At 37.4% G+C, this 19,637-nt stretch overlaps 1 protein-coding gene across 2 annotated transcripts in view; it reads left to right on the top strand.

Moving 5' to 3' along the window:
- The window catches only part of TENM2 (teneurin transmembrane protein 2), an 823,064-nt gene that overhangs the window by 644,144 nt on the left and 159,283 nt on the right, over nt 1–19,637 (top strand). For both annotated transcript variants that reach the window (XM_070937374.1, XM_070937373.1), the window contains exons 9-10: nt 3,240–3,341; nt 11,611–11,805. In XM_070937374.1, the coding sequence (XP_070793475.1) occupies nt 3,240–3,341; nt 11,611–11,805 (297 nt within the window). The remainder of the gene's footprint in view (nt 1–3,239; nt 3,342–11,610; nt 11,806–19,637) is intronic.

Raw genomic sequence — 19,637 nt, 5'->3', positions numbered from 1 at the left:
TAAAAATAAAAAATAAACAGAATAAAATACAATAATAAAATAAAATAGATATGTTGCTAGCAATTCATAGAAGTTTGGTTTTTTGAAATATTGCATTAGTGAAACTACCTTGACTTAGAATAATCAAGAGATAGGATAGTATAAGAATTGTATACCCATGTAAATCGTACATCTTGAAATATATACAATCCAGCCCTTGTCTCAATACTTTCATATATTCAGATAATCAGCAACCTGCTAGAAATGCAAAATTTTAAAATTGCAACATTTCCTTCCATGGAGCTAATATTGGAAAGTGTTGTTAGGAACAGAGTAACAGTTTATGAGCAAGTCCAAAGTAATAGGTATAATAGTTAGGTAGACTTCTTGATGGCACAATGATAGTAATTGCTTGAAAAGGAAGAAAAGTACAGTATTTTATTCAGTTCAGAGGTCTTTTGACACATATCTATTACCTTCACCATCAAGCCATATATAGAGATTTGAAATACTGAGCAATATTAAATAAAAGAACAAATATCAAAAGATGTTATTCTTTAGCTAAATACATATAAAAATACAGAAATACTGTTATATATATATATATATATATATATATATATATATATATATATATATATATATATGAACTAGAAAATGTTTATAATTTTATAAATTAATTAACTTAAAAGTTTTTTCCTTCCATTATCATTTTTTATTATTAATGTAAAAATACTGATAATTATTGTGAGTCACTCTGAGCAAAAACTACGGTATTCTTTTCCTTCTACTTTTCCTTCTATACCTATGATTACTGTATTTTTCGGAGTATAAGACGCACCGGAGTATAAGACGTGCCTTTTTTGGGAGGAAAATAAGAAAAAAGCTGATTGGCAGGTGGATCAGCCTCCTGGAATACCCCCAATCAGCTGTTCCCAGAGGTGAATTTTAGCAACAGGTGCCTTGGTTGTGAGCTCTGTGCCTTGCTTTTTTTTTTTTTTTTTTGCTTTTTTTTCTGCCTCTGAAACTTCTGAAACTCTGTTTCAGAAAAAAACTTTTTTTCCTGCCTCTGACAGCCTCCGAAACAGAGCTTCAGAAAAAAAGCCTCTGAAGCTCTGTTTGGTGGGTTCTTTTCTGAAGCTCTGTTTGGAGGCTTTTTTTCTGAAGCTCTGTTTGGGGGCTTCTTTTCTGAAGCTTCGTTTCTGATGCTTTTTTCAGCCTCTGAAACCTCCATTTGAGAAGCTGGGCGGGGCTACATTCGGAGTATAAGACGCACCTATATTTTCACCCTCTTTTTGGGGGGAAAAAGGTGCATCTTATACTCCGAAAAATACAGTATGTGTTTATAGAGACAAAGCAATATACATTCCTAAAATATATAATTTTCAGTATACCTACTTCATTTTTTAAATTATTATTATTGCTTCCTCCTTAAAGGACATGGTCTCAAGTCTATAACACCAAGTTGGCAGGATAAAAAGGGCACAAAAATTAGTTTCAGTACAATGGTCACTGGAATTCTTACAGAACGGCTTCATTAGCTTTTGTGAACTAAATGTAATTATAAGAACTTTTGTGCCCTTGGAAGTATAGCTGTGTAGTTTGTTTTGTGTTTGAAAGAAGCTTGACAATGTCTGGGCATGAAATGTGAGGCCACAGAAATTCTTTTTCTTTTAGTAGAGGCCCTGATCTATGCAAAACAAACAGATGGTGCAAAATATTCATGTATAAAGGTAGAGGTTAAAGTTCCCCTCGCACATATGTGCTAGTTATTCCCAACTCTACGGGGCGGTGCTCATCTCCGTTTCAAAGCCTAAGAGCCAGCGCTGTCCGAAGACGTCTCCATGGTCATGTGGCTGGCATGACTAAATGACAAAGGCGCACAGAACGCTGTTACTTTCCCACCAAAGGTGGTCCCTATTTTTCTACTTGCATTTATTACGTGCTTTCGAACTGCTAGGTTGGCAGAAGCTGGGACAAGTAGTGGGAGCTCACCCTGTTATGCGGCATTAGGGAGTTGAACTGCTGAACTACCGACCTTTTGATCGACAAGCTCCGTCTTAGCCACTGAGCCACCGCGTCCCTGTATTCATGTATAGATAGATAGATAGATAGATAGATAGATAGATAGATAAATAGATAGATAGATATAGATATAGATATAGATATAGATATAGATATAGATATAGATATAGATATAGATATAGATATAGATATATAGATGTAGGTAGGTAGATAGATTAGATATAGATATAGATATAGATATAGATATAGATATAGATATAGATGATATAGATATAGATATAGAAGAAAAAGAAGGTAAGCTATCTGAGAAACATTAAACCACGAAAGTTATTTTTGAATAGTGAAAAGATATCAAAGATGCCAGTATTTCATCAGAGCTTGGTTTCCTTGGAAAGAAATCCTTGGACCTTTCCATTATGTCTGAGATACATGGTTTGATGCACCAGCTATGCATAAGAGGAAGCAGATTTCTGTTCCTTTTCAGGTGTTAAAGGATCTCAAAGCTTATAAAGAGACATTTACTGTAGCTCTCTGACTTTTCTCAGCATATTGATTTTCTTTGCCACACATGTATCAGTGAAGATGCACAGACAAAATAAAAGCAAAAGTATTAATAACACAGACTGATGCTGCAGTAATTGTGGTTGTTTCCAGTGCAGAGATTATAGAAAACATGGTTAAAAGCTGCCACTTTAGCATGTTTTGTTCATACGGAATTATTGTCTGGCTGTAAGTAATTACTATATGGGAAAGCTACATACAATATAAAAAGAAATCACACCATATATAGGAGACTCCCTTCTGAGTCATAATACACAATTGCAGCCGCTTACCAAAATACAATGACTCATTCTAATCATTAGTACAAGAGACCCCTAGCTGTGAATGTGCGATTTGGACTCATTATATTACAGAGGGGACCTTTCTGCCTCTGCATTTCCTCAAATGGAAAATAGGGCTGCTAAATGCCTTCAAGTGCAGTAAATTCTTTTTTTTTTCCCCCACAGAGGGGAAATAGCTACTCGACCAAAAAAGCAAAAGCAAAACAGACAAAATCTTTAGTAATATTTAGAAAATGTACTCTTAAGAAGTGTTAAGATTTTCTTCTTTGTTCGGGCCATTTCTAATTATTGTGATGTGAATTTCAGATGTTGACATTTCATTAGAGGCATGAAGATCAAAAGCAATGTTACCTGGAGGAATAATTGACAAATCAAGTGATGTCTGTTTTTCAGATTCTGTACAGGACTGTCCACGCAATTGTCATGGGAATGGCGAATGCGTATCCGGAATCTGTCATTGTTTTCCTGGCTACCATGGAGCAGACTGTGCAAAAGGTAGTGATTAGCTTGCTTTTCACATGCAACTTTCTCTATAGTTTATTCTAAATCATAGGAAAAAAAAACTTTTCATAGCAATTATGTGTTTTTTCAAAGAACTTACACAATCTCAGTTTCCCATGGGAAATTTTTTTTATAATTAATTTCATTTTTTTTTTATTCCAAATCTATCTCGATCCTTAGTTAATTTTTAACTTTCCAGAATAAGCACTCTAAGGCACCCTTTTGCTGTTTATTCTTCCAAGTCCTTAAAATCGTATTTAAAACTTCTTTCTTTAAGAAGTAAAATCACTTGGTGGATGCAATAAAAACTGACAGCTCCAAAGGGTCTTGATATTTACAAAGCAGTAAAAAATAACCACAAAGTTGATTAAGGAATGAGGCTTGGCCGAGCTTTTGGTCCATTTTGTGTTATGACTATGAGCTTAGATTGTATCCCTTGTCTCCCAGTTGCTCAACTCATAAGCCACCTGCAAAGTCTGCTTTTTGCCATCTGCTTATAAGGAGCAGCTGTCCAGAGTGCACATGGAGTTTCTGGAGAGATTTCTCCAGCCAGGATCCAGCCACTGATCTCCATTTTAAACACCATCCCTTTCATCAGGGACATTGCTATGGCATTCACCAGAAATCTTTCTTCATTGCATGCGGAGTTTGCTGCTTCTAAACCAAGCAAACACAAAGCACAGTAAAAATGTTAGCCTGGATTTCTCCTGTCCATCATCCTCATTTAATTGAATGTGCTGTAATAACATCCAGAGAAAGTTCTATTGTACTGCTTTCCAGGCCTTGACTTACAACCGTTTATTCAGTGATCAAAGTTATGTCAATTTTGAACAAGCAATTGGTGCCTGAAATTAGGGCCACTGCAGCACTCCCATGTTCAAAATTTAGATACTTGGCAACCATTTGCACTTTCCCAAAGGTGCTTTTTTTCAAGAGGCAACTGGACGTTCCTGTTTTTCTTTGAAGACATTTAGCTTCTCATCCAAGAAGCTTCTTCAGCTCAGAGAGCTCTGAGAGAGCTGAAGAAGCTTCTTGGATGAGAAGCTAAATGTCTTCAAAGAAAAATCAGGAAGTCTAATTGCCTCTTGAAAAAAGCACCTTTGGGACAACCATAATCTGGATGACAGAGAATGTCCATAGACTTTTGCACTTATGACTGCAGAGGTGTTGCAGCTCCCTCCCACATCTGTCTCCTCTACCTATAGTACAGTATATCCTTTGAGTTCCCTGTACTTCATAGCTCCTGACACCGTAGCTGACCTTCACTGTTTTTTTCCTCCTGCTGCTGATCAAACATGTCTGGCATGATGCTTTATGGGGCAGCAGAAGGCTTTCTTCCCAAGGCCACACACTGGTTTTCTTTCAATATTTAGAGAAGATGGTCCCACATGATTTCCTCATTAAGGGCCAGGGCAGGCTTGTTACATTAGCAGAGGGAGAAAAAAGACAGTGACAGTCAGATCGCACAGCATTGGGGCAGCACAGGGCTTCACAGTGCAGGGTGGCGAGGGCAACTGTGAATGGGACCTGGGACTTGGGTGACTGCAGATTTTCACTGAACTGCTGGACCCAGCTGAACTTCATATTGCGAAGGACTTCTGCATGTTGTGAAGGACTTCTTCCCAAGAAGTTGCTTAAGGTACAAAGTCTAATTCTTCAGAGAAACCCTTCATACTGACAAAAAAAATAAAAAATAAAACTGTGCCACACTGTTGGAGTTTCCTAGACAGGGTGGGTTTCTACCGGTTCACCCCAGTTCGGGCGAACCGGTAGTGGTGGCAGAGGGAGGCTCCACCCACCTGCCATGACATCATCACGGACGCTCTGCGCATGCGCAGAAGTGCCATACGCAAGCTCACAGTTCCGAACCAATAGCGAAGGTAATAGCTTCCAATAGCTCCTCCTCCTATGTAGTAGCGGAACCCACTCCTCCTCCTTCATAGTGCAAAGCCCACCCCTTTGCAGATGCCCTTCACAGAAACCCCTTGCACCAAGGAAAAGGCCTTTTCACTGTGCTGTTGGGATACCTCAGGAAGCCTTTTGCACCACAAAAATGCCTCTTTGGATTGTGCTGCTGGGTCAGGGTGGGGCTGGGCTTTGTATGCAAAGGGCTTTCCAGGAAACCCAGCATAGCCCAGCAGAACAGTACAAAGGAGCTTCTTGTTGCATCGTAGCCCAGAGCTGAAGCAAGCCAAGAAACAATTTTGTGCTATGCTGCTGAATCAGGCTAAGGCAGCTGAGGCTGCCAGGGCTATCTATGGGAAAAACAGACAAAGATAAAAGAATCAGACTGAAGAATCACATCATTCTGTTTAATCAATGCATCTCACTTCTAAATTGTGATATACTAAAAACAACTGTACAGTACAGAAGCTTTATCTCCACTATGTTCTGGAAGTTTACATTTCCTATGTTTCATGATACCTTCCATACCAGATATTCAAGTTGTAAGAAAAAGATTGCATATATCTTAAGGTTATAACTCAATCATAACTGCCATACAACAATTAAAAATAAATGCTGTCCCTTTGCTAACTTCATCCATAAGAAAATGCTGCCTACTCTGTAATATTTTGATTTAAACCAACCAAACAGAAACTGATAAGCATTCAGGAATAGTAGACATTCATTGTATAAGTATGATATTCTGCACAAGATCACTACTTCTCTTCTTGGTTATTACCATTGTAGGTAACTAAGTTGCCCAAATTTGTCTTCCATATCACTTGTGTCAGAAGATCCAAAGAAAAAGATGGCCTCCAGGGCTGACAACTTGCTTTTGTCCTATCTGTACTGGAAGGTCTTATACTCAATGAACTACCTTCTGTCATTTAAAAAAAATATTCAGGGCAGCTTAAGCGCTGAATTTTTATAATACTCAAAATGGAGGCATCCTCATATCTCTACAGGTATTTAAAATGAATTGAATTAATCATAGGCTTAAAAGTCTCTGGTGATCTTTGTTAACTTCTTTGGGTTTAATTAAAACATCTGTGCACTTTTAATTTATCGATTCATCCAACTCATATGTCATGATTTTTAAGACACCCCAGCACGCTCTGCATCATTTTTAACCCAATTTCCACTTAGCTAAAGCAATTAAATTCACCCTGGATTAATTAAAGCATCCATACTTTAGTGCTTAAGTCAGCGTGTGCTGCTTTCCCCACATGGTTTTTGAATATTAGGGATTTGACACACCTGATGAGTTTTTTGTCCTATGATTCTCTGCCTTGCCTGCTAACATGTAGTTTGATAGCACAGGAGGGTAAACTTTTCAGATATTGCATTTCTAGCCCAACTCTCGTTAGAATGATGAAAACTTTGAATCTTTGTTCCCAAAATCAGGGATGTAAGATAATATACAGTACATCATTCTGCAGAACATATTGATGGATAGCAAAAGGAAAGAAGTATTATTACAAGAGATAAGAGAACTCATAGTTCAATGTTAAATATTTATTTAAGAATTTGTATAATGCCTCAATAAATAATAAGACAAACTTATTATTCAAAACTTCTGAATAATTAGAAAAGTTCTACAATGCACCAATTACCTAAAGACATGATGGGTTCCCCTCCATTAGATGTATTCAGATGGCGGCTAGACAGTCATTCTCTGGATGCTTTATACTGAACTTTACACTGAGAAATAGTATTATATTCAATGACCTAAATGGTTTCATTGTGTGTTTTGATTTTCTGGTTCTTGTGTTTTCTGTCTATATCTTTGTCACATGAGGTCCAACTACAGCCATTTCAGGATCAGGTGGAGAAGCTTGGTTTGGGAAACTATACTTATGTCCCAGCTGGATTGTTAGGATGGGTTTTCTGTATGACTGTTCTTTAAGATGATCTAAAAGATTCAACTATGTCAGATGTGCTTGTCATTTATGTTGGTTAAACTATAGTGTATTCATTTGGGTGCCCTACTTGCTCCACATATAAACCTCAACAATCTTAGTAGCCAATTATTTGAAATAGGTCTGTATTTTACTTTAAGAAGTTCATGGAGGTTTAATTCCACATACCCTTATCGATAGCCAATTTGGTGTGGTTGGTTAAGACATCAGGCTAGAAACTGGGAGTGAGAGTTTTAGTCTTGCTTAGGCGGCCTTGAGCCAATCACTCTCTGTCAGCCTTAGGAAGCAGGCAATGGCAAATCATTTCTGAAATCTTTCCAAGAAAAAGGCAGGAACTTGCCCAGGTAGTTGCCTGGAGTCAAGACTGATTCGAATCGGAATAAAAAACAAAACAAAACACCCATTCTTATGGAAAATAATTTATAAGGAAAAGGACCTCTACTAACAAAAAAAAAAAAAATCTCAGTGCTGGATTATTGCCTTTTTGCAAGTAAAGCTGGCATTAGTTTTGCAATAATTCTGACACCAGGTAAACTTTCTCTATTTGCCTAAATACTTTAATTAAAGTAAGTCTATAAGCTGTGTTGCTCTCTAGCGGGAATTACGACACTGTTGTTTATTGCCTTATTATTTGTCATACTATTTGGCTTTATTTGGCTGATTATTCACACATTGCACATATCCTGGCATCTGTAAGAATAAAGAGCAAGTTAGACAGATAGTCTCTTCAAAAGAACTTGAAGAGCTAAAAGATCATCATCTTTCAAGGAATTTGTCTTTGTAAGGCCTAAGCAAAGAAACTGTACTTTAAGCTCTGTTATGCTACATACTGTGATTAAATGTCCAAATCTTAAGAAAATGCGATTTCAAAGTAGGAAAAATAGAGATTAGGAAACACTATCTGATATTTCTTTCCTTAGAGAAAACATATCCTTAGAGAAAACATTTCAGCAAGCCGGCCTGGCCTGAATAGGTTTTAGGGTTTTTTTTAAATTGTATTGCTAGGGGTTTTAAATTGGGGCGGCCGTTTAATTTAATTTATTTTTAATCATTTTAACTTTTATATTGTATGTTATTTTAATTCTCGGCTGTTCACCGCCCTGAGTCCCTTCGGGGAGAAGGGCGGGATATAAATTTAATAAATAAATAAATAAATAAATAAATAAATAATAATAATAATAATAATAATAATAATAATAATAATAATAATAGTTTAATTCCTATTAAAGGAATGATCTAGTCTGACTTATTGGAGAAGGAGAATTAATTACCCCCTTGAGGAGGGATTCTCAAGGAATGGTCTAACCTGAATTATTGCAGATGCAGAATTAATTATCCTCTTGAGGAGGCATTTCTCAGTGGGTCAGCTTGAAGAATACCGACAATAGATTTATTGTATGTCAGTCCATACTGTCCTTCTCAGTGGTCTGTAGAATAATGAACTTCTTCCTTCATAATCTTTTAGTTCCCAGATAGGAGTGTGACAATTTGCATCCCAGTAATAAGTAGAGCTCATCTTCCCATCCCATACACACATTTAGACTTTTGTAAGCAAAAGTAGCAATTTATAAACATTTATTTATCCTGCTTGACTTTTGCCTAGTTGGACAGGAATAGTTGCCTGTTTTTACAGTACAGCAACTGCTAACCAAATAGATTCCTAACAGGAAATATAATAGTGGTGTTGTGTTCTGATGTCATCATTTTTTTAATCAGTGGAGGTTTTTTTTAAAAAAAAAAAACTAATAACATAATATAATTGGTTGTTTATTTTTTTTTTTTTAAAAAAAGATGACTTGTGTCTGAATGGTAAGTACCAGGAAAAGTACTATATTGGAAGTTTGTGTTATTGTGATATAAGATACCATCGACCATGGTATCTTGCTGCGACAGCTCGAGGGGTTGGGAGTGGGAGGCACCGTTTTACGGTGGTTCTCCTATCTCTTGGGCCGTATGCAAGTGGTGTTGGCAGACGTCGGCTATGAGGCCCCTCACCTATGGGGTGCCCCAGGGGTCGGTCCTCTCGCCTCTCCTGTTCAACATCTATATGAAGCCGCTTGGGAAGATCATCCATGGTTTTGGGGTGCAGTATCATCAATATGCTGATGATACCTAGCTTTTAATATCCACCCCAAACCAGCCCAGTGATGCCCTCAACGTGATGTCCCAGTGCCTGGAAGCGGTATGGACCTGGATGGGGAGGAACAGGCTTCGACTCAACCCTGCCAAGACCAAGTGGCTGTGGGTACCGGCATCTTGTTCCGATTGAGATATTCCATCGTTGACCATCGGGGATGAGGTGTTACCCCCTGTGGATAGGACCCGCAACTTGGGTGTCCTCCTGGATTCACGATTGTCTCTGGAAGACCATGTGACGACCGTGACCAGGAGGGCATTTGCCCAGGTTCACCTTGTGCGACAGTTGCACCCTTACTTGGACCAAGATGCCCTACGCACCGTACTCATGCGCTGGTCACCTCCCGTCTTGACTACTGCAACGCTCTCTACCTAGGGCTGCCCTTGAAAACCACTCGAAGGCTTCATCTGGTGCAGAATGCGGCCGCATGGGTTGTGATGGAAGCGTCCCAACACTCCCATGTTACACCCCTCCTGCGCGGTTTGCATTGGTTACCGGTTGCCCTTCGGGTGAGGTTCAAGGTGCTGGTTATCACCTATAAAGCCCTTCATGGCCTAGGCCCTGTCAGACCCCCTGCAGCCAGCAACAATCCCCAATCGCCCTGTGCGTTCCCACAGACAGGGCCTCCTCAGGGTGCCATCGGCCAGACAATGTCGGCTGGCGACCCCCAGGGGGAGAGCTTTCTCTGTGGGTGCACCCACCCTCTGGAATCAACTTCCTTTGGAGCTCCGGATGGCCCCTGACCTTCGCTCATTCCACTGCGAGTTGAAAACCTGGTTGTTCCATAGCCTGGACTGATGGGGGGTTTTTAATGAATTTTAAACTGTTTTAAATTGGATTGTAATTTTATATCATTTAATAAAGAACTATGCATTTTACCGTTGTGAGCCGCCCTGAGTCCTCAGAAATAGGGCGGCATATAAATTGCATAAAATAAAAAATAAATAAGCATAAACCAGCTAAATCTATTAATGCTTTCCATTCTGCCCAGTCATTTTTTTCATTCCATACATGGAATGGTATATAGGCAATCATAGAAATATATCACATGGAATAACTTGGTATTATTATTTATTCAAATTATAAGCTTTCTTCTTAAATAATCTAGTTCTGAGATTTTTTTAGTGGTTTCCCACCCAAATACTAGCTAGTTTAGTTTTTGGAGATTAACCAAGGATATATTTTATGATCATTATATTGTAGGCACATTTTGGTCTAGTGGTTAAGGCACCAGAATCTGTGAGTTCTAGTCTTGCCTTAGGCACAAAATAAACTACATTACTTTGGGCCAGTTACACTCTCTTAGCCCTAGGAAGTAGGCAAGGGCAAACCACTTCTGAAATCTTTCCTGAAAAATGCAGGGATTTGTCCAGGCATTCACCAGGAATTAACACTGATTAGAAAACACAAAATAATTAATAATATATAAGCAGGCTCAACCATATTTGAATAGAAATGGAAAATGGGCTGTATGGTTTAATAATTGTGAACTGTATAACATTCCAGCTAGTTCCACTTTTTTTAAAAAAAAAATCATCATTTCAAGAGCCATAATCCATAAAGACCCATATACCTGGGCAAAGATGGGTTTTTAAGAACTTGGCTTGTGTTTGTTTTTAAATCATGGAAGCTACATTACATTCTCTGAGTAATATTTAAGATTGTGACAAGAAAGTCTGTAAATGAAGCTTTGTGTGTTTTATTCTAATTTGTCAAGGTGTGAATCACTGTACTATAGCATGTTCTAACATTATTTTGCCTTAGAATTTACTCAATCTTTAGGAACTGTTCACGTTGATATTGTTAATATTTAAAATAATATTTATAATTATTGTTGTAACATCAAAACTACTTAGAAAAAATTGTCTGCAAGGATAATGCTGTGATTTTCAATAGGCCCAATCGGATATTGTTTTATAGAGTGATTTGTTAATGTAATTGATTTCAAATGATCAATTATGGCAACTGTGAAAATTGTTGTATTTATTGAAATAATTCTGGCACTATAAAAGTTTGATTCAAATCCAACAGTGGATATTTTCTTTTTATCAAGATGAAGATATTTCAGCAAAAATATTTTGCATCTCTAGAAATCTAACACCTAAATTATCTCAAATGGTAATTCAGAACAGTATGTATTGCTTTTTTTTTTTTATTCAAACACCTTTTAAAGTCTGTTTCTTGCTAGTAAAGTCAGCATACCCTTACACAAGTTGGATATTGACATGCTGTTTTGTTTCCTTTTTTCTATTCAATTATCCAGCTGCGTGTCCAGTTCTGTGCAGTGGCAATGGACAATACACCAAAGGAGCCTGTTTGTGCTACAGTGGCTGGAAAGGGCCAGAGTGTGACATACCCATCAGCCAGTGTATTGATCCGTCATGTGGAGGCCATGGTTCTTGCATTGAAGGGAACTGTGTTTGCTCTGTAGGATACAAAGGCGAAAACTGTGAGGAAGGTAAATGCTACTATACAAACTACATTTGTTCACCTTGTATTGAGTGGGTGAGAGGACAAAAGGAAAAATTCCATAATGCTTTGATACACAACCGCTATAATAGTCCTGGAGCAGAAGCTCAGGAATTTAGCATCGTCTGTGTTACCGGTTGGTGTGATTTGTATTTATATGCTTCTTTCTTTCTATGTACTTAAGGAGCCTAATAATTTGAGCCATTGCAAAATAACACACCACAGGTAAACCTGAGTGATTCTTTTGTTGTGGGGTCTGGATCTATCTTTTCTTTTCTTTCCGGGGGTATGGATTTTATTGACTGAGCATTTTTAAAGTGCAAAATGCAGAACAAAACAAATAAAAAAGATGGTATACAAAATGGCATAATTGGAAACCTATAAAAGCAAACACTTCAGTCATAATTAATTCAGAAAAAGAGGAGCCATATTTGAAAGACTACAGGTATCCATGTCACTTAGAGGCCCCATGTAGAGTAAATTATTCTTGTTACACGCAATCACATTGAATTAAAGGAAAGTAAATGGTATACAGAAAGGAAGACAATTTAATGAATTCTAAAAAGCACTTTGTATTGAACATTTAAGTAGCTAAAATTTTCTGCAAAAGGAGTAGGGGGGTGCCAGGAACAGGAGAGTGAAAAGTTTTAAGTAAATTGAAATGACCAAATATGGCCAGGAATGGGATATTTTGTGTGATTTTGCTTACAATTAATTTTTGTCCCCTGTAATGCTTAAAATGGAAATCCCTCAAGAAGAAGACAGTTATTGAAGCCAGCATCAGTTTGTCAAATACAGATCATGGCAGACAAACTTTATTTAGTCACTTTGACAAAGTGACTAAATTAGTGGATAAGGGAAATGCTGTGAACATAGCTTACTTAGACTTCAGTAAGGCATTTCGCAAATCAGACCATGGTCTACTTGGTCAGATAGGACAATGTAGAATAGACAATATCACCACCAGACGGATTTGCAACTGGCTGACCAATAGCACATAATGGGTAGCTCAAAATGGAACTTGGAGGAAACCATGCAGTGGGTTACTACAAGGTTCTGACTTAGGTCCAGTACTCTTCAACATCTTCATAAATGACTTAGATGAGTGGATAGAAAGGGGACTCATCAAATTTGCAGACACCGAGTTGACCAGAATACCTAACACTTTAGAAGGATCTTGATAGACTTCAGCACTGGGCTAAAACTGAAAATGTTTGAAAACAACCTAAAACTGTTTTCAAAAATAAAGATTCTTCGGCTGAAAAAATGCTTTTAAAAATTAAAAAAAAAAGCCTCTGATGATCGCGTGGCTCATCTGGGATCTTCAGAGGCTTCTGAAAACATTTTTTCTGCAACCTCTTCAGCCAAGGATGTTGTAGGAAAAAAAAATTCCTTTAAAAGCCTCTGGCAATCCCAATGACTTGCCTGATCATCAGAGGCTTCTAAAAGCATTTTTTCCTGCAACCTCTTAATGTTGTAGAAATAATGCTTTTAAAAGTAAAAGTAAAAAAAAAAAAAAGCTGGCCACACTCACCCAGTCACATTACCCCCCAAGCCACACCCACAAAATAAGCCACGCCCACAGAACCGGTAGTAAAAAAAATTAGAACCCATCCCCAGTCTGGACACAAAGAGTATGTATGATCAATGTTCATAACTATTAATTAAAACTAATTTCCAGTAAAATAGGGAAAATGAATTGATTCTTGTCTATATATACCACCCAATATCTCTGTTACACACACACACACACACTTCTTATGCTATAAGAATTCTTATGCTTTATATCCTATAAAGGTGCAACACAAACCTTTCTTCCTATTTACAGAAGAAAAAATAAAAGGGAAGATGGATATAAGATATAAAGGAAGAAAGCTGTCTAGGGACAAGGAAGTAAAAGGGGAGAACAAAAATGAATAGAGATGAGGGAGGGAACAGCTAATTAAAAAAGTGAAGCTTTATGTAGGAATTTCAAAAAGGGTTAAGGATAAATTTCCTTTCCCAGAGCTAGCTAACCTTCAAAGGCACTCCCATCTGTTCTTCTTTTTTCATATTATTCTTTTCAATGAATGTAAGATAGATGCCTCCCAAAATTATTTGGGGAAACAAACTTGTCCTCATAGGAAAAGTGCAGTATATAATCATCACATTTATGATTATCTTTTAGCTTTCCTTTACAAGCCTATTTCATCCTATTTTTAATCTCAAACAACTTTTCATTTCCAAGTTCTTTCGTCAAGAAAATAAATACTGTAAACTGTAACAGGTATATAATCTTTGCAGGTAGTGCAATTCCTTTAGAGCAGTGGTGGGATTCAAAAAATTTTACTACCAGTTCTGTGGGTGTGGCATGGTGGGTGTGATATGGCTTGGTGGGCATGGTTTGGTAGGCATGGCAGGGGAAGGATACTATAAAATCTCCATTTGCTCCCAATCAACTGGGACTCAGGAGGCAGAAAATAGATGGGGGTAGGGCCAGTCAGAGGTGGTATTTACCGGTTCTCCAAACTAGTCAAAATTTCCACTACCTGTTCTCCAGAACTGGTCAGAACCTGCTTTAGAGAGTCCAGGAGAAAAAAAAACCTTGACATAAATGAAATGCTATTCTTATTAAAGTCTCTTTGTGACTGCTAAAGTCTGACCTCTACATATTTGGGTGTTCAGAAAGAATGAACAAATGATTTAATCAGGAGCAAGAAAGGATAAGGAATTAGAAAGATCAATGGATTGTAGAAACCATGTATAAATGAAAAAACATATATAGAACATTCAGAAAAATGACAAGAAAGGTTAACGTAGCCTTTTCCAATACATCATTTAATAAACCAGAAGTCCATAATATTGGCACTGTCTCTTCAAAATAACTTTCATTTTGTTGGGACTATGCAAAATTCTTTAGTAGATAGTAGGTTAGGTGCATATAAAATAAATTCCTAGGCAATTGTTTATTAGTTTAAAACGTTTATTCCATGTAACAATAGCAACAACAGCAAAATAAATAAACATATCTGATTTTTTTATTAAAGAGTAAAAAAATCTTCTCTATTGATTTGTGCTTTTGAAAAGAATGGACTGAGGTTGATTCATATGCTACTTTCTAGCTATGAAATGGAATTGGATACTGTAGGTCAGCACTTTTTTTCCCGTTAGCTTTTTATTTCAGATATTCATCATAGTCATATTGTTCAAACAATTTACCTGAAATGGCCATGGCACTGAAATCGATATATGTGATACACAAATTTTTGCTGCATACACTGTTGGTCTATTAAAATTGCACACAAACCCCCCTCCGAAATAGCTAACTTGTCAAGCTTCATTTAGTGCAATTTGGGCTAGAAAGTGAGTAAAATTAATAAATTAGGTTAGTTTAATAGTATTTTTGTTGTCAGTTTTATAGCTGTGCAATTTTTCAAAGGTATTTAACTTTCTAAGTATAATTTTTAGCCCAAGGGAATTTTGCATAACACAATATTGGAAAAATGCCTTGACCTTTTTTGTCCTTGTGTGATTTAATATATGTATTCTACCTTTAAGACCATTTTTTGTAGCGTGGAAAAGTGAGAATGTCATAACTATGGAAATTCTGTTACTAGGTTTGAGCTAATAACTTAGGCCCCAAAGATTCCATGTATTCTGAATCTCACGTTGTTGATTTTCTATATATCCTAAATCATTTTAAGATCATAGACTTCAAGAAGTCTATGCAAGTTGTTTTTCTTCATTCTGTGAAACATCATGTGTGATTGGCCATTCACACGCTTATTAATACAAATCAATGATCTTTGCATGGGGTTGGCTTTTCTCAAAATATCAAAATATTCTAAAAATTATTTATTTTTTAAAAGATACGCTAGGCTTAATCTCATCTGGGTTGTCTCTTTTTAGACAATACCTATGTTAACTACTGACCAATAGGAAAATGATGGCTAACCTTTTCCAGACCAAGCACCCAAAGAGTGCACATGGGTGCCTTCGAACCCCCAATATGCAATGCGTGCATGTGTGCCCCTCACAAATGCACGTGTGTCCCCCTGCATTCGCCCCCACCCCACACATACACGCACCCTCACGCATGTGCGGCAGAGACCCAAAGATCAGCTGGCCGGTGGGAGGTGCGCACACATGCGCAGCGGAGCTGAACTGGGGTGACTGCTCTTGTGTCATCAGAAAGGACACTGTGTGCCACCTCTGGCATGCGTGCCATAGGTTCACCATCACGGCACTATGGAATCAATTTCATTATTAGAGTACACTTTCGGCATAAGTATGCTTCATACTAGATGTTCTGTATTGAACCTTTTAACAGCAGTTGAATCCACAGGCTAGCACTTCTTGATTATACACTGAATTCAATTTTATAGATATCTTGCCCTGAGAGTTCCTAACTTTCAGGAAAAGTGGTCATAGGAAATTTTTCTACATGCTGTCATACTTTTCAATCAAGACAAAATCAATCATGCAATGCCCCCTGCTGGTCAATACGTAGTATAACACCTAAAGCTATATGAGCCCCCCCACTTCCCAATTTAAGAGCAGAAGCTCTTGAGAGCTCTGAGGCCCAGACCAATGGAAATCAGAAAACACTCTGTTATAAGAGTGTTATAACCTTAAATTTTGTTTGCTTCATAATGTTGTCCCAATTCAATGCTGCCTAGTGTGCCTTTTGCCCAGATTTAACACACCATGGAAGAGTTTGTAAAATCAACTTTCTACTGAAGAATGGACATAGCAAAAATGTTCCAAGCTTATGCATAGTTTAATCACAATTTTTTGTAACTGTCATTTCAGTAGTACCAGAGCCTAATTCCCAATAATATGCTTCTCTTTTTAACAATCTACTTCTTGTTCGAACAACATATTTTTAACTATAGTATATGCAAAACGTTTGCTGTTTGTGCATTATGCCTTATCCCATAATATACTGTACATCAGGTTACAATTTACAAGCTAAAGAGCTTATGCCTTGTCCTATGCCTCAATTTTAATTGGACTTTAATTTGACTTTTTATTGGGGGATTTGGGCCTTTTCTACCAATAAGACTAACTTATAAAGATTTAAATAGCAATTGAGGGCACACAAACAAAAATAAAGGAATTAAGTGTGTGGTAATGCCAAAAGAGTCAATGCAATCCTGAGCTAAATCAACAGAAGTCCAGATCATGGGAGGTGATAGATTTACTCTGTGATGCATTGGTTAGACAGCACCTGGAACTTTTGTCCAATTTCATCGTCAGATCTTTATTATGGTTAAAGATTAGCAAATTTTGTCAAATTTTGCTGGATGCCGAGTAACTAGAAATAGCACAAAGAACAACAAAAATGCTGAGAGGCTGTATCTTATGAAGAATTGTTAAAATAACTGGGTAAGTTTAGACTAAAGAAAAGAAATCTAAAGGGAGATGTGATGTGTGTCTTTTATTACTTCTTGAACAGTTGTCACAGGGGAGACGTGGATTTATTCTCTGTTGCATATCATTGTAAGAAAAGAACCAGTTACCAGAAACATTCAGAGAGAGATCCAAACTCGAAATAAAAATATCCTTACTGGGATTGCTATTAAGCAGTGGAACAGTTCCTGTAATCGTGAGAGTTCTATCATTGGAGATTTTCAAGCACAGGTTGAATAGCCATTTGCTGGAATGATTTGAGTTAGAGGGTTGAACTAGATCTGTGAGGCTATTGCAGCTCCAATTTTATAATTCTAAGGCGTATTTTATTTACATAAAATATTACATATTTACATATGTCTCTTCAACTTATGTATATACAGGCATACTTGCTTTGCGCCTGTATATGCATTTTCTGATTTATTTATTTTTTATGACCCTGTAATTCCTTGCATTGGGGTGCAGTCGGTGTTACTGAATGGAGCTGAGTGTTTACTGGCCAGATTCCCTTTCTGATGCCTACATGGAGCTCACAGCAGATATTTTCTCTTTGTGTTCAGACAGAAAAATATCTACTCTTATCTATAGGAAGAGAGGGAGGAATGAATTCTGGTACTCTTCCAGCTTCCCACAAAGAAACTCAATGGAACAGCCATTAGGAAGTTGGTCCTATTTTTATCTGTAGCCATTCTGTTTCTGTTTAGGTTATTATTATTAGTGTATGGCATTGTTACATTAGCCAGGAGACCACAATGTTATTATAGAGTAGTAGTTTGGCTGCCAATTTTTACCAGTTCTGCTGTATGGCATGCTCATGCGCTTCCCAAGGTACACCTCAGGAGGGCAAGGTGGCTTCGCACCAGAAAAAAAATTGCTCTTCCTGCAGGGTCATCGTAGGCCCCCTCCTTTCCTGGCTATGCCTTGCAGAATGGCCCCGCAACTGGGAAAGTTCAAAATTGGCAGGAATCAGACTGCCTGCATGGAGCACCAATTTGTCTCCCCACCAAAGTGGCCCCTATTTATCTACTTGCGTAGAACATACTTTTGAAGTGTTAGGTGGACAGGAGCTGAGGGAGTTCACCCAAGCATGCAGTGCTAGAACTTGAAGTGCTAGAGCAGAGACCATCTCCAACGTTACTAAGCCACTGAGCCTTCATACTCTTTTCTGTTTAGCTGAGGAAATATATCTGAAACAATAACCCTACAGGCCACAGATTGTCTTTTTTTAAAAAAAAAAAAGTATTTAGGAGAATCCATTCTCAGAATAGTTTATAACTAGTTTTATACTGTTGGACCATACTTAAGAAAGACAGATTTATTTTTTGTGACTAAGTGACTTTGTGCTTGTGGCTGTTTGCCTATCTTATCTTATATGATTGTAGGATAAATTTGAATGTGTCATCTTGAGCTTTGGAGAATGAAGAGATATTTATTTATTTAGAACATTTATTTTGCCGCCTACTCACACATGGTGACTCAAGGCGGCTTACAGGACATAAAGATATAAAGTTAATTAGATAAATAAGTAAATATCATGCTTAAAGGTCATGGCTGGTTAATAACTGTGCCATCTGGAATTGTGTCTGATGTTATTGCCTGGGAACAATCAATTATTGAATTGATTAATGGAAGAAAAATACATTTCTGCATGCTTTGAAAAGCATTTGGAAGTGCTATAAACCTCCTAGAAGCACAGTACCTCTGTATTATACATTAAATCAATCCAACTGCTGCCTGAGTTGGAAGTAGTTAAAAATTGTATTACTATAGTGAGTGAACTCCTTAAAGCAACCACAACTCTTTTTCAGTTGTGCAGAGAAGTGTGAAGAAAGGTAATAGACAGGTGCTCTTCTCATGCAAGATCCTAAGGACATCTTCTAAATCATTTTCAATCCATGTAAAGCCCTAGCGAAAAGCAGTACAATGTTTAATGATGTTTTTGTTTGAAGTCCAAGTAGGTAATGTTCAGCAAACCAATAAAGCAAGATTTTTTTTATAGAAATAACAACCTAAAATATTTAGAACAACTGGAAAATAAATAAAAACAAACAAAACATTTCATATCTTCAACGGCTTGTTTTTATCTGAAGGGTTTGGGGCATGTAACCAACTGATGAGAAGGTGATATTAAGAAATCCTTTGCTTAATAGTTAGTAAAACTAGAAGTAGTATATCTCAGTTGTAAAAATCTGGACAACCAGGTGAACGAAGGAAAGAAGGATTTTTGCACACCAATTTTAACAATCTGAAACAGATTGAAAAAAATATGCTGTTTATGTTTGAAAAGTTGATCCTTATTTTTTTTCCCTTACTGATAATAGAACACAGAACACAGAATCATAGGGCTGGAGCAGGGGTGAAATCTTCCTTACCTACCTTCCTACCTTCCTTACCAGTTCGGAAGCGCACACACTGCATGCGCATCACATG

The sequence above is a fragment of the Pituophis catenifer genome, unplaced genomic scaffold (assembly GCF_029215685.1).
Source record: "Pituophis catenifer annectens isolate HBS135680 unplaced genomic scaffold, rPitCat1.0.hap2 SCAF_2, whole genome shotgun sequence".
NCBI classification, from domain to species: domain Eukaryota; kingdom Metazoa; phylum Chordata; class Lepidosauria; order Squamata; family Colubridae; genus Pituophis; species Pituophis catenifer.
Note: the sequence above shows the minus strand (reverse complement) of the source record. Positions and strands in the feature narration are given on the sequence as shown.